We start from the raw sequence: 19,661 nt of genomic DNA, 5'->3' as shown, positions 1-19,661 counted from the left end.
AATGCACTGCTAGTTTGGAGATATTGGCATTAAGTTCATTGGCCAGTTTGTGGTTTGTTTTTGTTAATTTATCATATTGCCAGATGACAAATTTTACATGTAGAAGTATCCAGATGACTGCACGAGTGAGGAGATATTGCAACAGCCATGTGTCAGAGGAATACTCTGATACTGGCTGGGGTTTTCCTGTCGTGGCGGAACCTGCCGTAGGAGATTCGGCCGCTCAGCCAAAAGTCCATTGACGGGGTCCGGCGGGGCGGGAAAATCCCGTCCACTCTGCACTTTTCCGCAATGTTATAGGTAACGCATTTTTGGTGGAAGCGACTGTGGAGAAAATTGAAATTGGGAAGAAGGATTTTGTGCAATATGATTGGTGAATAACAAAAGTAGAATACGACCAACAGAAGAGAGGAAAATGCAGACAGTTAACCAATGAAAAAGAAGGAATTGATACACAGACTCAGTACTCATAACATAGATGACAGGTACAAAAAATGTCGTTCTTCTAATTTTCTAATTTGATTTCATGTGGAGAGCTATAAAAGTTTTGGTTTACCATAGAGGATCCAATAGGTTTCCCCTTTTTCTTTGACTCCAGTTGGCTCGGGAAGAACGCACACTGTATACTGTCTATCAGCTGGGAGAATAAGTTGCCTTCAGCTCTGGTTTACATTAAATCTGCTCTCACAGCTACCCAATCAATGGGCTGTTGTGTTAAACAGCTATGCCAGTTCTTCCCATTTCCCACAGGTGGGGTATGAGGGACCCGGCTGATGGTTCCAGCGGTTGGGTGTAAATGCTGAAACTTAAGTGGCAACCCTGATGTTTATCTCCATCAAAAATATCACATGACAAACATGTGTTTGTCGGATCCAAAAGCACTGGCGTGGACCTGTCCAACTTTGTATGCACGTGTGTGTGTTGTCTGTGCATGTTGTGCGTGTATCTAAGTATGCCTGTGTCTGTACATATCTGTACGTTTGCATCTATGTGTATGTGTGTCAATACATGAGTGACTGTGTGTACATGGCCAATAACTGGAGCACAGATGAAATTACATCCAAGTTGTTAGAAACTTTTAAATTGCAGTGACGCTCAGTCCAATTTGAAGAATATTATATATTAAAGGTCAATGAATTATTGTGGGTCCTTATAAATTCTTAACTTTTCATGTCGGTGAAATTGTAACACGAAGTGAGGTTGTTGGTGTAAGTTTAGAATCAGTGGACTGTGCTGGTACCATCACTGAAGTGTGGAAACCAATACTTTCAACAGACCAATACTGCCACCAGCAGGATATTAATAGTACTACTACAAAATAAAAATAAAAAGCTGCAAATGCAGCAAATATGAAATAAAAATGAAAAATACACATTGGACTGGATTTCTTGGGGGTGGGTGGCCTATTGCTGCCCTTCCCCCAACACCATCCCCCTCCCCCCATTGCAAGAGTCAGCTGGCAGCCAATGAACCTAAGAAATGCCTGCACTATAGCCACAACATGCTGCCCATGGGCTAAAAGGGCTAAGAGTGGGACTTGCGCCCCTCAATGATTCCCCTGATGTGCAAAGAGCACTCCTCAAGTGCTGTACCCCTCCTCCCTTCCTGTCTTTACAGAATTTTTTTTTAAAATCGGCCCACCTGCCGACATCAATAGTGTTTTGGCGTGGGCAGCATATTACCTGGGTCAATTGACTTGTTATTTATTTTAAAATGGCAGGTAGGCTGCTGATTTCAGTGCCCTTCCACCTACCATATTATGGGGGACAGTTCAGGGGTGGGCAGGAAGGCTTGCTACCCTTTATATTTTAAATGCCCAGTGGAGGGCAATAAATTCCAGCCCATTAAGTCAGACTTTAATGAGAAAGACGGGATATAACATTTTTGATGAAGGATACAACCAAATCTCATAACCTGTCTTTCTCTTTTCAGGGGGCACTACTGAAACTCTGGTAAACAAATTTCTGACATTCAATGGTTGTGTGAATTTATTTCAAAATGCAAAAATGAATATTAAGAAGCCAGTACTAAAAAATAGTCAAATCTAACACCAGAATCTTCCTACCTTCTTGCAGTATAGACTAAATCCTGAACTACACCACAAGCACAGGAGGATGTAATACGTTGGGTGGCTGAGCAACAAAGTCTGGGGGTTCGGTTTTCACTTCCCTCACTAGGCAGCAATCAGGATTGCTTCTCCAGGCCCCGCAAGGGTCTCCCCTGCTCCAGCCTTACTCCTGTTCCCTTGATCGGGGTTTCCCTGCCTGGAGCATTATCTTGTGCTGGGGACAGTACTTCTGGGTCCCCAATGGCAGCATCTTGATGCCTGATTTTAAGGAGTGATTGGCAGCTACTGAGCTGATTAGGTTAGGAAAATGGCAAATGGCATGCTCATGAGGCCGTGCCACTAATATCAACCGAGTCTGTTTGGTACCACTCGTCTTGTTACATTCCCGCCCTGGAGTTAGAGTAACTTTCTTTTTTGGAGGGAGGTGGTGTTTCACCCCTCAGTGGTTTCACCCAAATCCTACAATTACCCAACATGTGCCCAACACAAAGATTGGTCTATGTACCCAGTCCATAGAGATCATGGCTCCTTCTGAGCATCACAACAGCTCAGCTGCAAATCAAGAAGCTCAAAACTGTTCAAAAATTCCTTGAAAGCTGCATTTGATTTTTAAGATTTCCCCACTTCTAATTCCAATGACGCTTATGCTCCTGATCAAATTTAACACCCATTCGCTATATGTGTAGGCAATGCATCAGGTGGCTGTGAGACCAGCGCAGACGCCAGTGGGTGGTGAAAATGTGCCAGGATGTTATGGAGGACAGTGTGGAGCGGAGAGTGGGAATGTGTCAGGATGTTGCCGAGGACAGTGTTGAGCGGAGAGTGGGAATGTGTCAGGATGCTGTGGAGGACAGTGTGGAGCGGAGAGCGGGAATGTGTCAGGATGCTGTGGAGGACAGTGTGGAGCGGAGAGCGGGAATGTGTCAGGATGCTGTGGAGGACAGTGTGGAGCGGAGAGTGGGAATGTGTCAGGATGTTGCTGAGGACAGTGTAGAGCGGAGAGCGGGAATGTGTCAGGATGTTGTGGAGGACAGTGTGGAGCGGAGAGTGGGAATGTGTCAGGATGCTATGGAGGACAGTGTGGAGCGGAGAGTGGGAATGTGTCAGGATGTTGTGGAGGACAGTGTGGAGCGGAGAGTGGGAATGTGTCAGGATGCTATGGAGGACAGTGTGGAGCGGAGAGTGAGAATGTGTCGGGATGATGTTGAGGACAGTGTGGAGCAGAGAGTGGGAATGTGTCAGGATGTTGTGGAGGACAGTGTGGAGCGGAGAGCGGGAATGTGTCAGGATGTTGTGGAGGACAGTGTGGAGCAGAGAGTGGGAATGTGTCAGGATGCTATGGAGGACAGTGTGGAGCGGAGAGTGAGAATGTGTCGGGATGATGTGGAGGACAGTGTGGAGCAGAGAGTGGGAATGTGTCAGGATGTTGTGGAGGACAGTGTGGAGCGGAGAGTGAGAATGTATTAGGATGTTGCCGAGGACAGTGTGGAGTGGAGAGTGGGAATGTGTTAGGATGTTGCCGAGGACAGTGTGGAGCGCAGAGTGGGAATGTGTCGGGATGATGTGGAGGACAGTGTGGAGCAGAGAGTGGGAATGTGTCAGGATGTTGTGGAGGACAGTGTGGAGCGGAGAGTGAGAATGTATTAGGATGTTGTGGAGGACAGTGTGGAGCGGAGAGTGGGAAAGTGTCAGGATGTTGTGGAGGACAGTGTGGAGCGGAGAGTGGGAATGTGTCGGGATGTTGTGGAGGACAGTGTGGAGCGGAGAGTGGGAATGTGTCAGGATGTTGTGGAGGACAGTGTGGAGCAGAGAGTGGGAATGTGTCAGGATGCTGTGGAGGCCAGTGTGGAGCGGAGAGTGGGAATGTGTCGGGATGTTGTGGAGGACAGTGTGGAGCGCAGAATGGGAATGTGTCGGGATGTTGTGGAGGACAGTGTGGAGCGGAGAGTGAGAATGTGTCGGGATGCTGTGGAGGACAGTGTGGAGCGGAGAGTGGGAATGTGTCAGGATGTTGTGGAGGACAGTGTGGAGCAGAGAGTGGGAATGTGTCAGGATGCTGTGGAGGCCAGTGTGGAGCGGAGAGTGGGAATGTGTCGGGATGTTGTGGAGGACAGTGTGGAGCGCAGAATGGGAATGTGTCGGGATGTTGTGGAGGACAGTGTGGAGCGGAGAGTGAGAATGTGTCGGGATGCTGTGGAGGACAGTGTGGAGCGGAGAGTGGGAATGTGTCGGGATGTTGTGGAGGACAGTGTGGAGCGGAGAGTGAGAATGTGTCGGGATGCTGTGGAGGACAGTGTGGAGCGGAGAGTGGGAATGTGTCGGGATGTTGTGGAGGACAGTGTGGAGCAGAGAGCGAGAATGTGTCGGGATGTTGTGGAGGACATTGTGGAGTGGAGAGTGGGAATGTGTCGGGATGTTGTGGAGGACAGTGTGGAGTGGAGAGCGGGAATGTGTCAGGATGTTGTGGAGGATAGTGCGGAGCAGAGAGTGGGAATGTGTCGGGATGGTGTGGAGAGGAGAGTGGGAATGTTTTGGGATGTTGTGGAGGACAAGTGGAGCGGAGAGTGGAATATGTCAGGATGCTGTGGAGGACAGTGTGGAACGGAGAGTGGGAATGTGTCAGGATGCTGTGGAGGACAGTGTGGAGCGGAGAGTGGGAATATGTCAGGATGTTGTGGAGGACAGTGTAGAGCGGATAGTGGGAATGTGTCAGGATGGTGCCAAGGACAGTGTGGAGCGGAGAGTGGGAATGTGTCAGGATGGTGCCGAGGACAGTGTGAAGCGGAGAGTGGGAATGTCAGGGTGTTGCCGAGGACAGTGTGGAGGGTTTACGAAAACAGTTCAGTTTATGCTGGAACAGAGATTTGGGAGAGATCTGAAATAGTGGAAAACTTATTTTGAACCATCTGGAAGTTAATACTGGGAAAACTAATGGGACCAGCACCTGATTGCCAGCATCCTAGGGTCTTAAAAGAAGGGCTGCAGAGATACTGGATGCATTGGTTGTAATTCCCTACATTCTAGAAACGCCCTAGTGGATTGGAATACTGCAAATATAGCACATTTATTCAAGAAAAGAAGGGAGACGGAAAGCAGGGAAATATAGTTAGCCTAACCTCTGTCATTGGGAAATTGCTAGGATCCATTATTAAATTAGTAGTAATTAGTAATTTAGAGAACCATAATACAATTAGGCAGAGACAATATGGGGCTGGATTTTGTGTGTTGCCGTATTTGGTGGCTCCTCGACTGAGAGGGGCAACTGCTTTGTGGGGTTCCCAAATGTCAGCCGCCCCGCAGCCATTTTATGCTGGGAGTAGCCTTAATCGTCTCTGGGTGAGACTTCTGCTCCGACCTGGGAGGAAGAGCTGCCTCAGAGAGCTGCTGGCCAATCTGCGGACACTGCTGGGACTACAGGCAGCCCCAAGGACACAAAGTGATGGAGCTCGGACTTCAAAGTAAGTGTGGAATTTTGGATGGACTTGGCTGGCAGACCCCAGTGAAGGCGGTGAAGGGGCCGGGGGCTGTGTTTGAGAGGCTAGGGAGAATGGTTAATGGTGGGGGGGAGATGATCATGGGGGGGAGATGATCATGGGAGGGAGGTGCCTTCGATTGTCACAGGGGACCCCACAAAGGAGATGCCCCCCCTTTCTTTCCCGACAGCAGCCCGCGCAATGAAAGCTGCCTGGCAACCCGCCTTGCCTCCGCCTTCCCCTGCCACACGTAAATTAGCGGCAGAGGCAGAATGAGGCCCATAAGTGGCCATCAATAGGCCCAAGGGCGGGCGGGTAGCCTGATGCCTTCCCCACCAAAAAGGGAGACAGGTCTGGGATGAGCGGAAAGACAGTGGGAAGCCCACATGCTTTATTTTACAAGACCCCCACCTTCACATACACTGGCTGAGGATGGACGGTGTGAGGGGGATGGCCATAAAATCCAGCCCATGGATTTTTTGAAAGGGGGAATCATGTTTGACAAATTTATTAGAGTTTTTTGAGAATATAACTAGCAGAATCGATAAAGGAGAACCAGTGGATGTGGTGTATTTGGATCTCCAAAAGGCATTCAATAAGATGCCACATAAAAGATGACATACACAAGAAAAGAGCTCATGGCATTGGGGCTGACATATTGGTGTGGATAGAGGATTGGCTAACTAAAAGGAAACAGAAAAGGGATGAATGGGTCATTTTCAACTTGGAAAATTAACTAGTGGAATGCCACAGGAATCAGTGCTGGGACCTCAACTATTTATGATCTGTATAATGGCTTGGATAAAGGGAACGCCTGTACTGTAGCCAAATTTGCTGATGACTAGCAAGGGACATTAATGAGTGGGCCTGGGAGAGAGCACAGCGAGATCAGAGAAGGGCATAAAGGAGGCTGAGAGAACACAGTGAGACCGGAGAGAAGCACAAAGGGACAGGCCTGGGAGAGAGCACAGTGAGACTGGAGAGAGCTAAAAAGGAGTGGGCCTGGGGGAGAGCACAGTGAGGCTATAAAGGAGCGGGCCTGGGAAGGAAATAAGACTGGGAAAGAAAGAATACAAGAATAGAATGGCAGTCAACATAAAAGGGAAGCCAAAAACCTTCTACAGACATGTAAACAGCAAACGGGTATTAGGAAGTGGGGTGGGGTCTATTAGGGACAAACAGGGTTCTATATGCTTAGAGTTGAAGGGTTATGCCAGAATACTTGATGAGTACTTTGTATCAGTGTTTGTTAAGGAAAAGGATGCTGACAAAATATTGGTAGGAATGGAGATAACAGAGGCAATGGACAGGGAGAAAATTGAGAGGGAGGAGGTACTGGAAAAGCTGACTATGCTGAGGGAAGATAATGATTTGACACTTCCAAATGTCACTATTAGGTGCTGTATTGTAATGTAGATTTTTTTAATGTAGTGATTCATCACTGACCTCTAAGCTGCAAAGGTAAATTGACCATTACATTGACCAACATTGTGTAAGTGTTGATATGCATTACAGTGCTTTTCCCATTGAAGAAAGTTCCATAATACATTCAAAAATATAGAAAACTATGTTGGAACTACCCCCACCCCCCTACCTTCCATTCATGTTTGGTTCTTTGATTTAAATGTAGACAGCCCTGACTTCCACACTCCATCGTGGCTAACTGTACTGCACTGCACTGTACTGCACTGCACTGCACTGTACTGCACTGCACTGTACTGAATTGCACTGTACGGCACTGCATACCTGAACCCTTTGTGAAAACACAAAAATCCTAGGCAAAGTCAGTCATGAGTCAGGTGTGTGTTTTGGAAGTTAGGAAAGGACCCAATACGTAAAGCCCTCTGCCTCTATGGAAGCAAGTTGTGAGGAGGATACAAAGAGTCTGCAAAATAATATAGATAGGTTAAGTGAGTAAGCAAAAAATTAGCAGATGGTGTATAGTGTGGGAAAATGTGAGGTTGTCCACTTTGGTGGGAAGAATAGAAAAGCAGAATATGATTTAAATGGACAGAGACTGCAGAATGCTGTGGTACAGAAGGATCTGGGTGTTCTTATACATGAATCACAAAAAGTTAACATGCAGATACAGCAAGTAATTAGGACAGCAAATGAAACATTGGTCTTTATTGCAAGAGACATTGTGTATAAAAGTAGGGAAGTCTTGCTACGACTGTACAGGGCATGGTGAGGCCATGTTTTGGTCTCCTTACTTAAGGATACACTTGCACTGGAAACAGTTCAGAGACAGTTCACTAGGCTGATTCCTGGGATGAAGGGTTGTCTTATGAGGAAAGTTGAGCAGGTTGGAACAATACTCATTGAAGAAGAATGAGAGGTGATCTTATTAAAACATATAAGGTTCTGAGGGGGCTTGACAGTGTGGATGCTTAGAGGATGTTTTACCTCATGGGGGAATCTAGAAATAGGGTGCACAGTTTAAAAATAAGAGGTCTCCTATTTAAGACCCAGATGAGGAGAAATTTCTTCTCTCAGAGGGTCATTAGACTTTGGAATTCTCCTCCAAAGAGAGCAGTGGAAGCCAGGTCATTGAATATATTCAAGGCTGGGATAGATAGATTTTTGATAGACAAGGGAGTCAAGGATTATGGAAGGGGGCAGTGGTGGGGCGGGGGGGGCAAGCGGGAAAGTGGAGTTCAGACCACAATCAAATTGTTTATGATCTTACTGAAGGTTGGAGCAGGCTCAAAGGTCCGATTCGCCTATTCCTGCTCCTATCTCCTATGATCTTATGATTAATAAGCTGTTGCTCTTTTGAAGCGATTAGCTCATTTTGGTGATGCACTTCCTCTTCCGCACCTTGAAGTAATTTGCAGCAAAGAGCCTCTAAAAGATAATTACTAAACCATAGCAGAAATATGAACGAAAGACCCAGTGGTACCTCTTGTTTCCAAATGTCCTTTTTTGGGAACAATGTTGTTTCCTGCTGTGTGGTCTGAACCTTAGAATTACAGTGAGATGTTGTAACCGGTGAATTCTTTTATTGATTTCAATGTGACTATTGGTGTTTTACTGTTTGTTTTACAGAATTCTACAAGAGCTCTAATCTGTGTTTATTTGGTCCAATGAAATGTTTGCTGGGAGTTTTCTGAATATTCTTCAGTGTTCTGATCAGTTTTGCTTAGACGTTGCAGATATTTTTCTTCTCTGTTTCATATTTGGAAAAGCAACCTGGTTACAACTTTTCCAGAATTTGGTGAGGTGGAGGCTCTTAACTGGCTCCTGACAATAACTATGGTATTTTCTCAGGTTTCTCGACATGGGCTGGGAGGTGGGAGGGGTGATAAAATGGCAGCAAAAGGCCTCGGCAGGGAAGCCCAAAGTGTTTCTGCTGACAGGGGATATGGAGCAGCAGGAACAAGAGCAGATTGGCCGCTCACCAACTGGGGGATCAATTGGCATATTGACAGCCATTTCACCAGGCTGGTGGCATTTTGCCAGCATCAGAATAGCCCCCTGCATCTTTTCTAAGCTTAAAATCTTTTCTAAAGTGCAATGCCCAGAATTAGACACAATACTCCAGTTAACTAGTGTTTTACAAAGGTTTATCATAACTTCCTTGACTGGATGGAGGGAAGAAAAGAGTAGAAATGCAGTAGTATTGAAGTTTCTATAGTTAGGAGTATGGATAGGCATTTTTGTAACTGTGCACATGATTCCCGAGAGGTATGTTGCCACCCTGGTGCCAGAGTAAAGGATATCATCAAGCAGGTGCAGGATATTCTGCGAGAGGAAAGGGAACAGTCAGAAGTTATGGTCCTATGACATAGGTAGAAAAAGTATTGATGTCCTTCAGGCAGCATTTCAGGAGCTAGGAAAAAGATTAAAAAACATGGCCTCAAAGGTAGCAATCTCAGGATTACTCCCAGTGCTCATGAGTACAGGAACAGGAAGGTTGTGTGCTGAGTGGGTGAAAGGGCACCTGAACAAAGCTGGGACCAACATTCTCACTGAGACATTAACTAGTACTGAATCACAGAATCAGAATCACAGAATTGTTATGGTGTAGAAGGAGGCCATTCAGCCCATCGTGTCTGCACTGGCTCTCTGAGCATTTTAACTTAGTGCCAATCTCCTGCCTTTTCCCCTTAACCCTGCACATTGTTTCTATTTAAATAATTATCCAAACCCTCTTGAATGCCTCAATCGAACCTGCCTCCATCACACTTCCAGGCAGTGCATTCCCAACCCTAACTACTCGCTGCGTGAAAACAGAAACATACTGTTTGGGAGAGTGTAAACTAATTTGGCCAGGGGAGGATGACTGGAAAATAGCAGAAATGAAATCAGAGTACAGAAAGATATATAACAGTGATATAAGCAGTGAAATTAGTAATATTCCGGAGGCACAGACTAGGTTGAGGAAAATAGCAAAAGTGATGAAAGAAGTACAAAATTGTAAGTTCATCAATGTCCACAGTTCATCTAATTAGCTTGGTGAGCTGCAGGCATCAATTGCTTCACAGAATTATGAAGCAGTTGCATTAACAGAGAGATGGTTCTAACAAGCTTAGGAATAGGTTATTAATATTCCTGGCACCAAGTATTCTGGAATGATAGAGAAGGAGGAAGAGGAAGAGTGTGACCGTATCGATTCATGATAGTGGCCCGTAACTTCCAAGGAATGGCAATCAGAGTCGGATTGCCACTTGCTCCGACTCACCGGGAAATGAAGCCGCTCCTTCCTCGCCCGACCTTCCGACCCAGGCCAGACTAGATTAGTAGATCACAGCGGGTTCCCGAGGCCTTGCGAGGGCAGCTGAGTCGGAGGTAAGGAAGCCACGCCCCCATTTTTATAGCACTAGATGCTGTAAAGCAGGTAGGTTTAATGGTTCAACCACTTTGAAAAATCAAGGAGAAGGTAAGTTTATAAGGCAAGTGGTAGGTTTGGGGAGTGATGGGGGTGGGTAGGAGTCAGGTGGTATGGGGGTTCGGGGTCCGCTGGTCAGTAGAGGGGGTCAGGTGGTCAGTGGGGTTGATGGTCAGGTGGTCAGAGGGTGGTCAGTGGGAGGGAAGGGGTTGTGGAGAGCATAGTCGTTCCATTGTAGTTAGGGTGTCCCATGGGGATTTGGGGCTGTTGGGGGGGGAGGTTGGCGGGATCCCTAATTGGGTTGGGGAGTCAGACGAGTCCAATGGGGAGGGTCGGGAGTTGGTTGGGAGGAAGCATAGTTGGGGGGTTCAGGGGTGTGAGGAGAGCCCCGTGGGGGATCAGGAGGGTAGTCGGGGAGGGGGTGGGGGTTGGGTATTCATCGGGGGGGGGGTGGTTTGGAGGGGTGTCAGTACACTAGTTAACCAGAAGCTAGAAGTGATTTTAATTCTTCTAACTCTTACTGGGTAACTATACTGTACGACAGGCGGAGCCATCTGAAGTTTACGATTCACATCATACTTTCAGATGGTTCACAGTGCAGAGCAATTGCCTAACATGAGTTTGAACTTCCTGGGCAGTTGCCATTCCATCCTTACTTGGGACTTGGGACTTCCTCAGCAGGGGTGGGGTTCCCCCAGCGCATCTTTGAGGTACCACCCAGTTACAATGCCCAGGAGCTCGGAAGTTATGGCCAATGTTTCAGTTCTAAATAGAAAGTATATTTTTGATGGTTCCAGGACTGAATCTATTTGGCTCCAGTTGAGGAAAAGAGGCAGAGATGTTACATTGTTGGGAGTTTTTTCTTATCAAGCTCCAAACGGTATGAAGAAATAGACGAACAAATTTGTCAGGAAATTTCCAGGGTGTGTAACAAAAATAGAGCAGTAATAGTGGGAACATTAGTTATGCTAATATAGATAGAAAAGGCATAATGCTAAGGGTAGGGAAGGGGAGAATATGTGTAAAAAAAAAAAAATTCTTTCGAGTTATCAACAGTCACAGATTGCAACTCTTTCGAGTACAATCACAGTTCTTGGTTTCCGGGAGTGATTCAAAGGCGAGGGTGCTATGAACTGAGCCACAGCTGACACCTCAGAATATGTGTAAAGAACAACTTTCACAATCAACAAGGAAGAAAGCAGTTTTGGATCTGGTTCTGGGAAATGAACAGGGGCAAGTGGAGTGCGTTGCAGTAAGAGGTCATCTTGGTAACAGAACCACAACATGATTTGGTTTCAAGTAATTACAAAAGTGATTAATTAAACTGCCCAACTGGGGAAGAGCTCATTTCAATTATTCAAGAAGGGACCGAGCAGGGCTAAATTGGAAAAGGTGATTGCAGGATAAAATAGCAATGGAACAATTAAGGACATTCAGGGAAGAGGCAGTTCAGGTGCAAATTAAGCCTATTCCAAAGCTAATGTGCCCTGGACAACAAAGGAAATAATAGTTAAAAATAAAACAGATAAATGAGGCTGATAAAAATGTCAGGAGCAAGATTCAGTTAATAAACAGGAGGATTATGGAAGTACAGGAGTGAATTGAAAAAGTTAATGCTGGATGCAAGAGAGATTACAAAGAAAAGATTAGCCGGCAGCATTAAATTGAACTCTAGAACATTTTATAAACATATAAAGTGTACATGGATAGCTAGGGAAAAATTTGGGCCGATTAAGGACCCAAAGGGAAACCTTCATAAAGAGGCAGAGGACGTGGCTAAACTATTAAATCAGTACTTTGCATTCATCTTCATTAAGGAAGTGAATGATGTGAAGGCTACATTAAAAGAGGAAAAGGAAGTTATGGACAGCAGAGCAGTAGATGAAGAAGATGTACTTAAGAGATCAACATTACCGAAAGTTGGTAAATCATCTGAAACAGATTAAACATATCCTATGGTCCTGAAACACGCAACAGTAGAAGCAGTGGTCATAACCTTTCAATCTTCTTGGATGCAGGAGTAGTCTGGTGGACTGGAGGACTACTAATTTTGCACCATTATTTAAGAAAGGGGAGAAGGATAAACCAGGACATTGTAGGTCAGTCAACTTAACATCAGTGGTGGGGAAGTTATTGGAAACCACCATCAAGAACCAAATAAATCTTTCATTTAGAAAGGCATGGGATAATCAAGGAGAACAAGCATAGGCAAATCATGTCTGACTAACTTGATTGAATTATTTGATGAGGTAACAGAGAAAGCTGATCAAGGTAGTGTGGTATATGTTATTATTGGCTTTTGGAAAGGCATGCAACAAAATGCCACAAAGGAGGTTTAGTAAGAATATGAAAGTTCAAAGAATTTAGGGGAAAATGTTAGTACAGATACAAAATTGACTCAGTGACAGGAAGCAGGAGTGGTGGCAGATGGATATATTTCAGAATGGGAAATGGTTTGCAATGGTGTGCACCCAGAGTTACTTTTAGATCAATTACTCTTGCAAATTTCTATAAATGACAGGTGCAGGAAGATTCAGGTGCAGGAAGCACAATATAAAATCCCCAGATGATACAAAACATGGTAAAGTAATAGATAGTGATGAGGCTGGTTACAGGCTTCAGGATGATGTCGACAGGGTAGTGAAATGGGCAGCAGCAAGGCAGGTGGAAATTAATACTGATAAGTGTGAAGTTATGCAGTTTGGGAGGACTAATATGGAAAAGACAGTATATTATAAATGGAACAATTTTGAAAACTGTAGATGAGCAGAGAGACTTTGGTGGCCATAAACACAAATCCTGAAAGATAGCAGAGCAAGTTGACAAGGTGGTTAAAAAGTATTTTTTAAAATTTTTTCGCTCATGGGATCTGGGCGACGCTGGCTCGGCCAACATTTACTGCCCATCCCTAATTGTCTTTGAGAAGGTGGTGGTGAGCCATCTTCTTGAACCGCTGCATCCATGCTGATGTAGGTACACCCACAGTGCTGTTAGGAAGAAAGTTCCAGGATTTTGATTCAGCGACAGCGAAGGAACGGTGACATGTTTCCAAATCAGGATGGCGTGTAGCTTGGAGGGGAACTTGCAGGTGGTGGTGTTCCCATGCATCTGCTGCCCTTGTCCTTCTAGATGGTAGGGGTGGTGGGTTTGGAAGGTGCTGGCGAAGAAGCCTTGGTGAGTTGCTGCAGCGCATCTTGAAGCTGGTACACATTGCTGCCACTGTGCATCAGTGATGGAGGGAGTGGATATTGAAAGGTGGTGGATGTGGTGCCAATCCAGCAGGCTGCCTTATCCTGGATAGTGTTGTGGGAGCTGCACTCATCCAGGCAAGTGGAGAGTATTCCATCACACTCCTGACTTGCACGTTGTAGATGATGGACAGGCTTTGGGGAGTCAGGAGGTGAGCTACTCTCTGCAGAATTCCCAGCCTCTGACCTGCTTTTAGAGCCACAGTATTTATATGACTAGTCCATTTCAGTTTCTGATAAGTGGTAACCCCCAGCAGGTTGAAAGTGGAGGATTCAGTGATGGTAATACCATTGAACATCAAGGGGAGATGGTTAGATTCTCTCTTGTTGGACATGGTCATTGCCTGACACTTGTGTGACACGAATGTTACTTGCCATTTCTCAGCCCAAGCCTGGATATTGTCCAGGTCTTGCTGCATTTGGACATGGACTGTTTCATGGGTTACCTGGACTTATAAAAGAAGAAATATAAGAGCAAAGAGTTTATGCTGGAACTTTATAAATCTCTGGTTAGGCCTCAGGTGGAGTGGGCAATTCTATACACCACAAATCAGGAAAGATGGAAACACCTTAGAAAGTGTGCAGGGTTGGTTTACAATGTTTACGGGGGTGAGAGACTTCATTTAGGACTGTTCTCCTTGGAACGGAGAGGATTAAGAGGTGAATATCATAGAAGTTTACAAGATGATGAGGGGCTTTGATAGAGTAGATAGAGAAAAATTATTCCCTCTGGTGAAGGGGCCATGAACTAAAGGCCATAGATTCAAAATTATTGGCAAAAGATCAAGAGGGGAGATGAGAAGAAATTTTTCGCTTTGAGAGTTGTTGGGACCCTGGAACGCTCTATCTGAAAAGGTAGTGGAGGCTGGTTCCAGTGTTAATTTTAAAAGGCATTGGACAGGTACTTTTGGATGAGGAAATGACAGGATTACGGACAAAGGGCACGACTGGTCTTCAAAGAGTGAGCGCAGGCATGATGGGCCGAATGGCCTCTCCCTGTGCTGTAACTTTCTAAGATTCTACGAAGACATAGTTTACCTCAAGCCGTTACAACCACTAACATTGAAAAAAAATCAGACATTTCTGAATAAACAGCGCGGTCATTATCCTGGTTTTCCTTTTACATGTTAAGATATTGATTTCAATTTCTCTTTCACCGTAACAATTTTGTAGTACTTAACCATCAGACCTGGATCAAACTTGCTGCAGGATTTCTTCTTTTCTCAAAATGCTTTTGACGATGCTGCTCCTGAACTTTAAGAGCCAGCCCAGAGCCAAGAATGCCCTTATTAAAGAAAAGGAAACATTATGAAATGCTGCAAATAGAAAAGAAATCAAGCCCAAAATCAGTCTTACACTTTAATAAGATGTTTCAGTCACTCTGTATTTGTATAAAAACTTAAAATATATTAAATAAACTTACATATATTCATGCGATGTAACTACAACAATTATTATTTAGGCCCCTTGAGTGGTAGTAAATATTATTGAAGTAACAGAAATAAATTCATAATTAATTAACAATCATGAAATCAAGTAACAGGCATACTAAGACACTCAAAGACCTGGGAGTTCATTTTCATCTTCACCGCGTGGGTGATAATCTAATGATCGCTATAGAACCTACTCTGTTCCACCATTCAAATACATCATGGCTGATCTATATCTCAACTCCACTCACCCGCTTCTGCTCCATATCCCCTGTTACATCTGATTAACAAAAATCGCTTGATATCTGTCTTAAAAACACAGCTTTTGGGGGAGAAAATTTTAGATTTCCATACCCTTCATATGAAAAAGCGTTTCCTGATTTCATTCCTGGGGCAGAATTTTATGCCTCGCGGCCGGGCGCCGCCCGAAAAACAGCGCGTGAAGACGTCAGGCAAGTGTCCCGACATCATCCCGCATGCACACAAACTTCAGGTCGGAAGGCACGCACGGGAGTCAGAGCCACGCCTGCCATCAATTAAGAGGCTACTTAAGGCCATTAAAAACCAAATTGATCCAGATGTTACCATGCCCGTGCGATTTTGCACTCGTCACACGGGCAAAACGGGCAAAGGGCAGCCCACATTTTGCAAAACCTCATCCAAGGGCGGGATAAAAATGTTCGGCAGCATTGCCAGTGTGAGTAGTGAGGAGTTTAGGAAATAGTTTCCTGCTGGTTGCTTATTTGAACTTGACAGCATCATCTCCATTCTGATCTTCAGTCTTTGCATTTCTAGGCTTCATTCCAGGACTCATTGATGTCTCCAAGGCCCCCGGAGGATTCAGGCCATGTGGACCTTTCCAGGCATCAAACAGCCTTCTGTGACCCTGATAATGGGGGTTGTGGTTTCCACTGGTGGCACCTCCTCTGAGAAGGAAGAGAGGGGCAGAAGGGAGAGAAGGCCAGGTGTCCCAGTGCAGCTTCAGTGGGGAGCGACCTATGGGAGGAGAGGCGCAAGCACAAGGGGCGCAGGGCCGGTAGGAAGTCCAAGGCGGAAGGGGCCACAGAAGACCCCACTGTCCTGCTGCCAGGGTTTACAGGCGGCGATGCAGCTACCTCAATATGCCCGAGGTGCAATGCTGAAGGAGGCTCCGCCTCTCCAGGGAGACTGTGACCTCCATTTGTCAGATGATTGGGTCTGAGATCACCTCCGACTGTGTGGATGGAAACCCCATTACAGTGGCTCTGAAGGTCACAGTGGCCCTCAAATTCTATGCCTCCGGCTCTTTCCAGAGGTCAGTGGGGGATCTGAGTGGAGTCTCCCAATCAGGTGCCACAGTTTCATCAAGACTGTGATGGAAGCTCTGTTCAGGTGGTAGTGACATTTATTCATTTCCGTACAGACGAGGCCAGACAGTTTGAGCGAGCCAGAGGGTTTGCAGCGATTGCTGGATTCCCCTGCATCTGGGGTGCAATCGACTGCACACATGTGGCCACCAAAGCGCCAGCGGGTCAGCCGGATGCCTTCGTCAACAGGAAGTGATTCCACTCTATGAACCTGCAGATAGAGTGTGACAACAGGACGCAGTAAAGTTTAGAGCTACTCACATCCAGCATTACCTACTGATGTACCTGAACCAAAAAAGTACAAAGGTGAAGCATACCCAGGCCATTAGGACAAAAACAAAACTTGTCTAATTTTGACAATCCAAAAAAATAAACATCACCTTCTCTTGTCTTAATTCCCAGGCCAGAAAACATAAACAAAACATTACACAACAGAAGGTCGCCCACGACCAGTCCCTCTTGTGCTCATTGTGCTTGAAACTTATGTTTGCAACTGCTATGTCTTGATGCTCCCCCATCGCTGGCACCGGCATTGTAGGTGGTTTGCTGGCTTTGGTGTCTTGTTGGCCCTGATGAGCTTGGTGGGCATCCTCTGGCCAGTGGAGCCTGTGCTAGCCCCGCCTGGGAGGGAGTGGCCAGTGCCATGGCTGGCATCTCCCCAGACATCGCAGCCTCATCAGATGCCACGGTCACTGGCAGAGGAGCGGAGGAGCTGCTGCCATCATCCAGAGTGCCCTGAGAGGAGCCCGCAGAGGCGACAGGCAGCTCGTGTACCAATGTGAGGTCACTCTGGTCCTCCCTGCTCTCCATTGATGGACGGGCACCTAGCTGAGATATTGGGTACCCAATCCATCTCCCAGACTGGCACTGACCACCTGAGGTCATTACCTGTGTGAGGGCTTGCAAGTCCGACTGCAACCCCAGGAGCCCCTCATTCTGTTCCTGGAGCTGCCTCTCCATAAGGGTCACCACTCTGTCAATGGAGGAGGCAGTGCACTCGGCCATGAGGGTCAACGCTGTGCTCATGCTCTGCATGGACTCCTCCATAACGGAAACCATGGCATTCAGACCCTCATGGATCTCCACCAGATCCTCCGCACATCCTGCTGGACATCCAGCATCTGCTGCCTAATGGACGACTCCAGAGGCTCATCATCTGCCTTCAATTGAGCATCATCCTGATCTTCAGCAGTCCTCCAATTGCTGGTGCCCTGGGCACTCTCTGCCTCCGCCTGCACCTCAAGCGAGTGTGAAGTGCCCTCGCCGCAGTGCTCTGACATTCTAGCTGAAGATCTAATGCCCACTGAGGTGCTGGTATCTGCGCTGGGGCCTAGTTCTGAGAGCGGGTGTGACGCAGGTGCATGTGAAGCCTGGCAGTCCACTGACATCAGGGTGGCTCCTCAGGATCCTGTGATTGAGTGCATGCTGGCGAATCTAGGGGAGAATGAGATGTCATTAGTTTAAGTCATCACACTGTCACTGTGCATGCCAGGCACCCTGGTGAGACAATGGAGATCTGCATCATGGTGCCATTGTCTTTCAATGATCAATGGAGAATCAAGTTTTGTGGCTCCCATCAGTGAAGAGACTACATTGGAATGGTTGCACAATCCGAAACTCTCACTTCTGTGCCCTGCACTCTTACCTTCGTCTGGCACCCCCGCCTCTCTGCAGCTGGTTGACCGATGTGCGGGACGCCTCTCCAGCTCCAAGGCGTCCTGCTCAAATCTGGGTAGGATTAGGAGGTTTGGGGAGTCTCCGCCTGCCTGTGACCTCTCAATGTTGTTATGACTCACCTTCTCCTGAAAGAACAGAGGAGCATGGATTAGTCCACTCTCTACCTGCAGCACCATTGCAGCCTGGCCAACCCCACCTGAGGAACACCTTGCAGGGCACATCTGAGTTGTGGCCCTTGAGCTGCAAGGAACTCAGTCCAAGCAGCCAGGGCTCACCCCCTTGGCCAGTTCCGGTGTCAAAGACAGTTGGCACTCAGACTCTAACACCCCTGAGCTACACGGGGGGATGGCCAGACCCTAACACTTTACTGCACTGATCCATGCCAACACGGTACTCAACCTTCCCGAGCGCAGCAGTTGTTAAACATTTTGCAGCACTGCACCCATGTGCGTCGCACAACATTGTGGCTGCTGACCTGCATTGCCACCTCCTCCCAAGATCTTTTTGTTAGGTGTGGTGGCCTCCTCCTTCCATCTCTGGGGACAAGGATGTCCCTCCTGGCAGCCACCTCCTCCAGGAGGACCGCGAGGCACTCATCCGAAAACTGGGGAGGGCTGAGTACCCACCCAACATGCCCTCCCACCTGGCATCTCCAGCCACACTTAATGCCATTACTTCAGTGTTCACAAGGCAGAGGGCACTTTCTTCCCTGGCAGCCCTCAAGGAGCTGTCTGTGCCATTTTTGAACTGCCCGCTGGACCCGGTGGCCGACAGGCCCCCGCCCCCGCCCACCTCTTCCCAACCAATGGGATGACGTGTTTCATGCTGGGTGGGCTTTAATTGGCCAGCCAGTGTGAAATTGCGGTCAGGTGCAAATCGCAGGCGAGGCCCGTTTCCCGACCGGTCACGGGCATGCCAATTGTGTCCGCCCGCCAGGGGTAAAATTCAGGCCCTGAATTGCCTAGCTCAGATTTTAAAATCATGCTCACCAAAAGAAATATCTTCTTCCTGTATCTGTCCTATTAAATCCTTTAATCATTTATCATTTATCAATATTTCAATTAGATCATCTCTCAACCTTCTAAACTCAAAGGAATACAACCCGAGTTTACACAACCTGTCCTCAACATTTAACCCTTTAAGTCCCAGTACTGAACAATTATTTCACTCAGATAATTCTTGTAAAATATAAAGTGCTATAAATAGTTTGACAGGATGGAGCACATATAAAAATGCAAGAGGTTTTTAATTAGCATCTGACTTCTTAATAATACTTTCTTGTTTACTTTGCAATTAACTGTTTCTTTTTGAATAACCTTACACAAGCTTCTCCGTGGTTTTATCCATCAACAGATTGTAATCTCAGTATTTCCACATGAGGGTGCTGTAGGGCAATATTTTAAATTTGCATGTAACAAGAAATGAAGTGCAAATGCTGGAAACCTGGGCCAGGATTATTCCTATGGCGGGCAGGTTGGGCGGGAGCAGACAGGGGCAGACGTGGAGTCAATCGCCGCCAGGGATCGGCTCTGCGCCGCCATTTTATGCGGGTGGGCCAATTAAGGCCCGCACAGCGTAATACACGACT

At 46.6% G+C, this 19,661-nt stretch overlaps 1 protein-coding gene across 1 annotated transcript in view; it reads right to left on the bottom strand.

The window, feature by feature from the left end:
• Nucleotides 1–19,661, bottom strand: part of kcnq3 (potassium voltage-gated channel, KQT-like subfamily, member 3) — a 536,749-nt gene that overhangs the window by 129,652 nt on the left and 387,436 nt on the right. The window contains exon 7 of the mRNA XM_078540589.1: nucleotides 14,810–14,905. Coding sequence (XP_078396715.1) covers nucleotides 14,810–14,905 — 96 coding nt within the window. The remainder of the gene's footprint in view (nucleotides 1–14,809; nucleotides 14,906–19,661) is intronic.

This window comes from Cetorhinus maximus, chromosome 4 (assembly GCF_964194155.1).
Source record: "Cetorhinus maximus chromosome 4, sCetMax3.hap1.1, whole genome shotgun sequence".
NCBI lineage: Eukaryota > Metazoa > Chordata > Chondrichthyes > Lamniformes > Cetorhinidae > Cetorhinus > Cetorhinus maximus.
The sequence above is the reverse complement of the archived record's forward strand: the minus strand, read 5'-3'. Positions and strand labels throughout refer to the sequence as shown.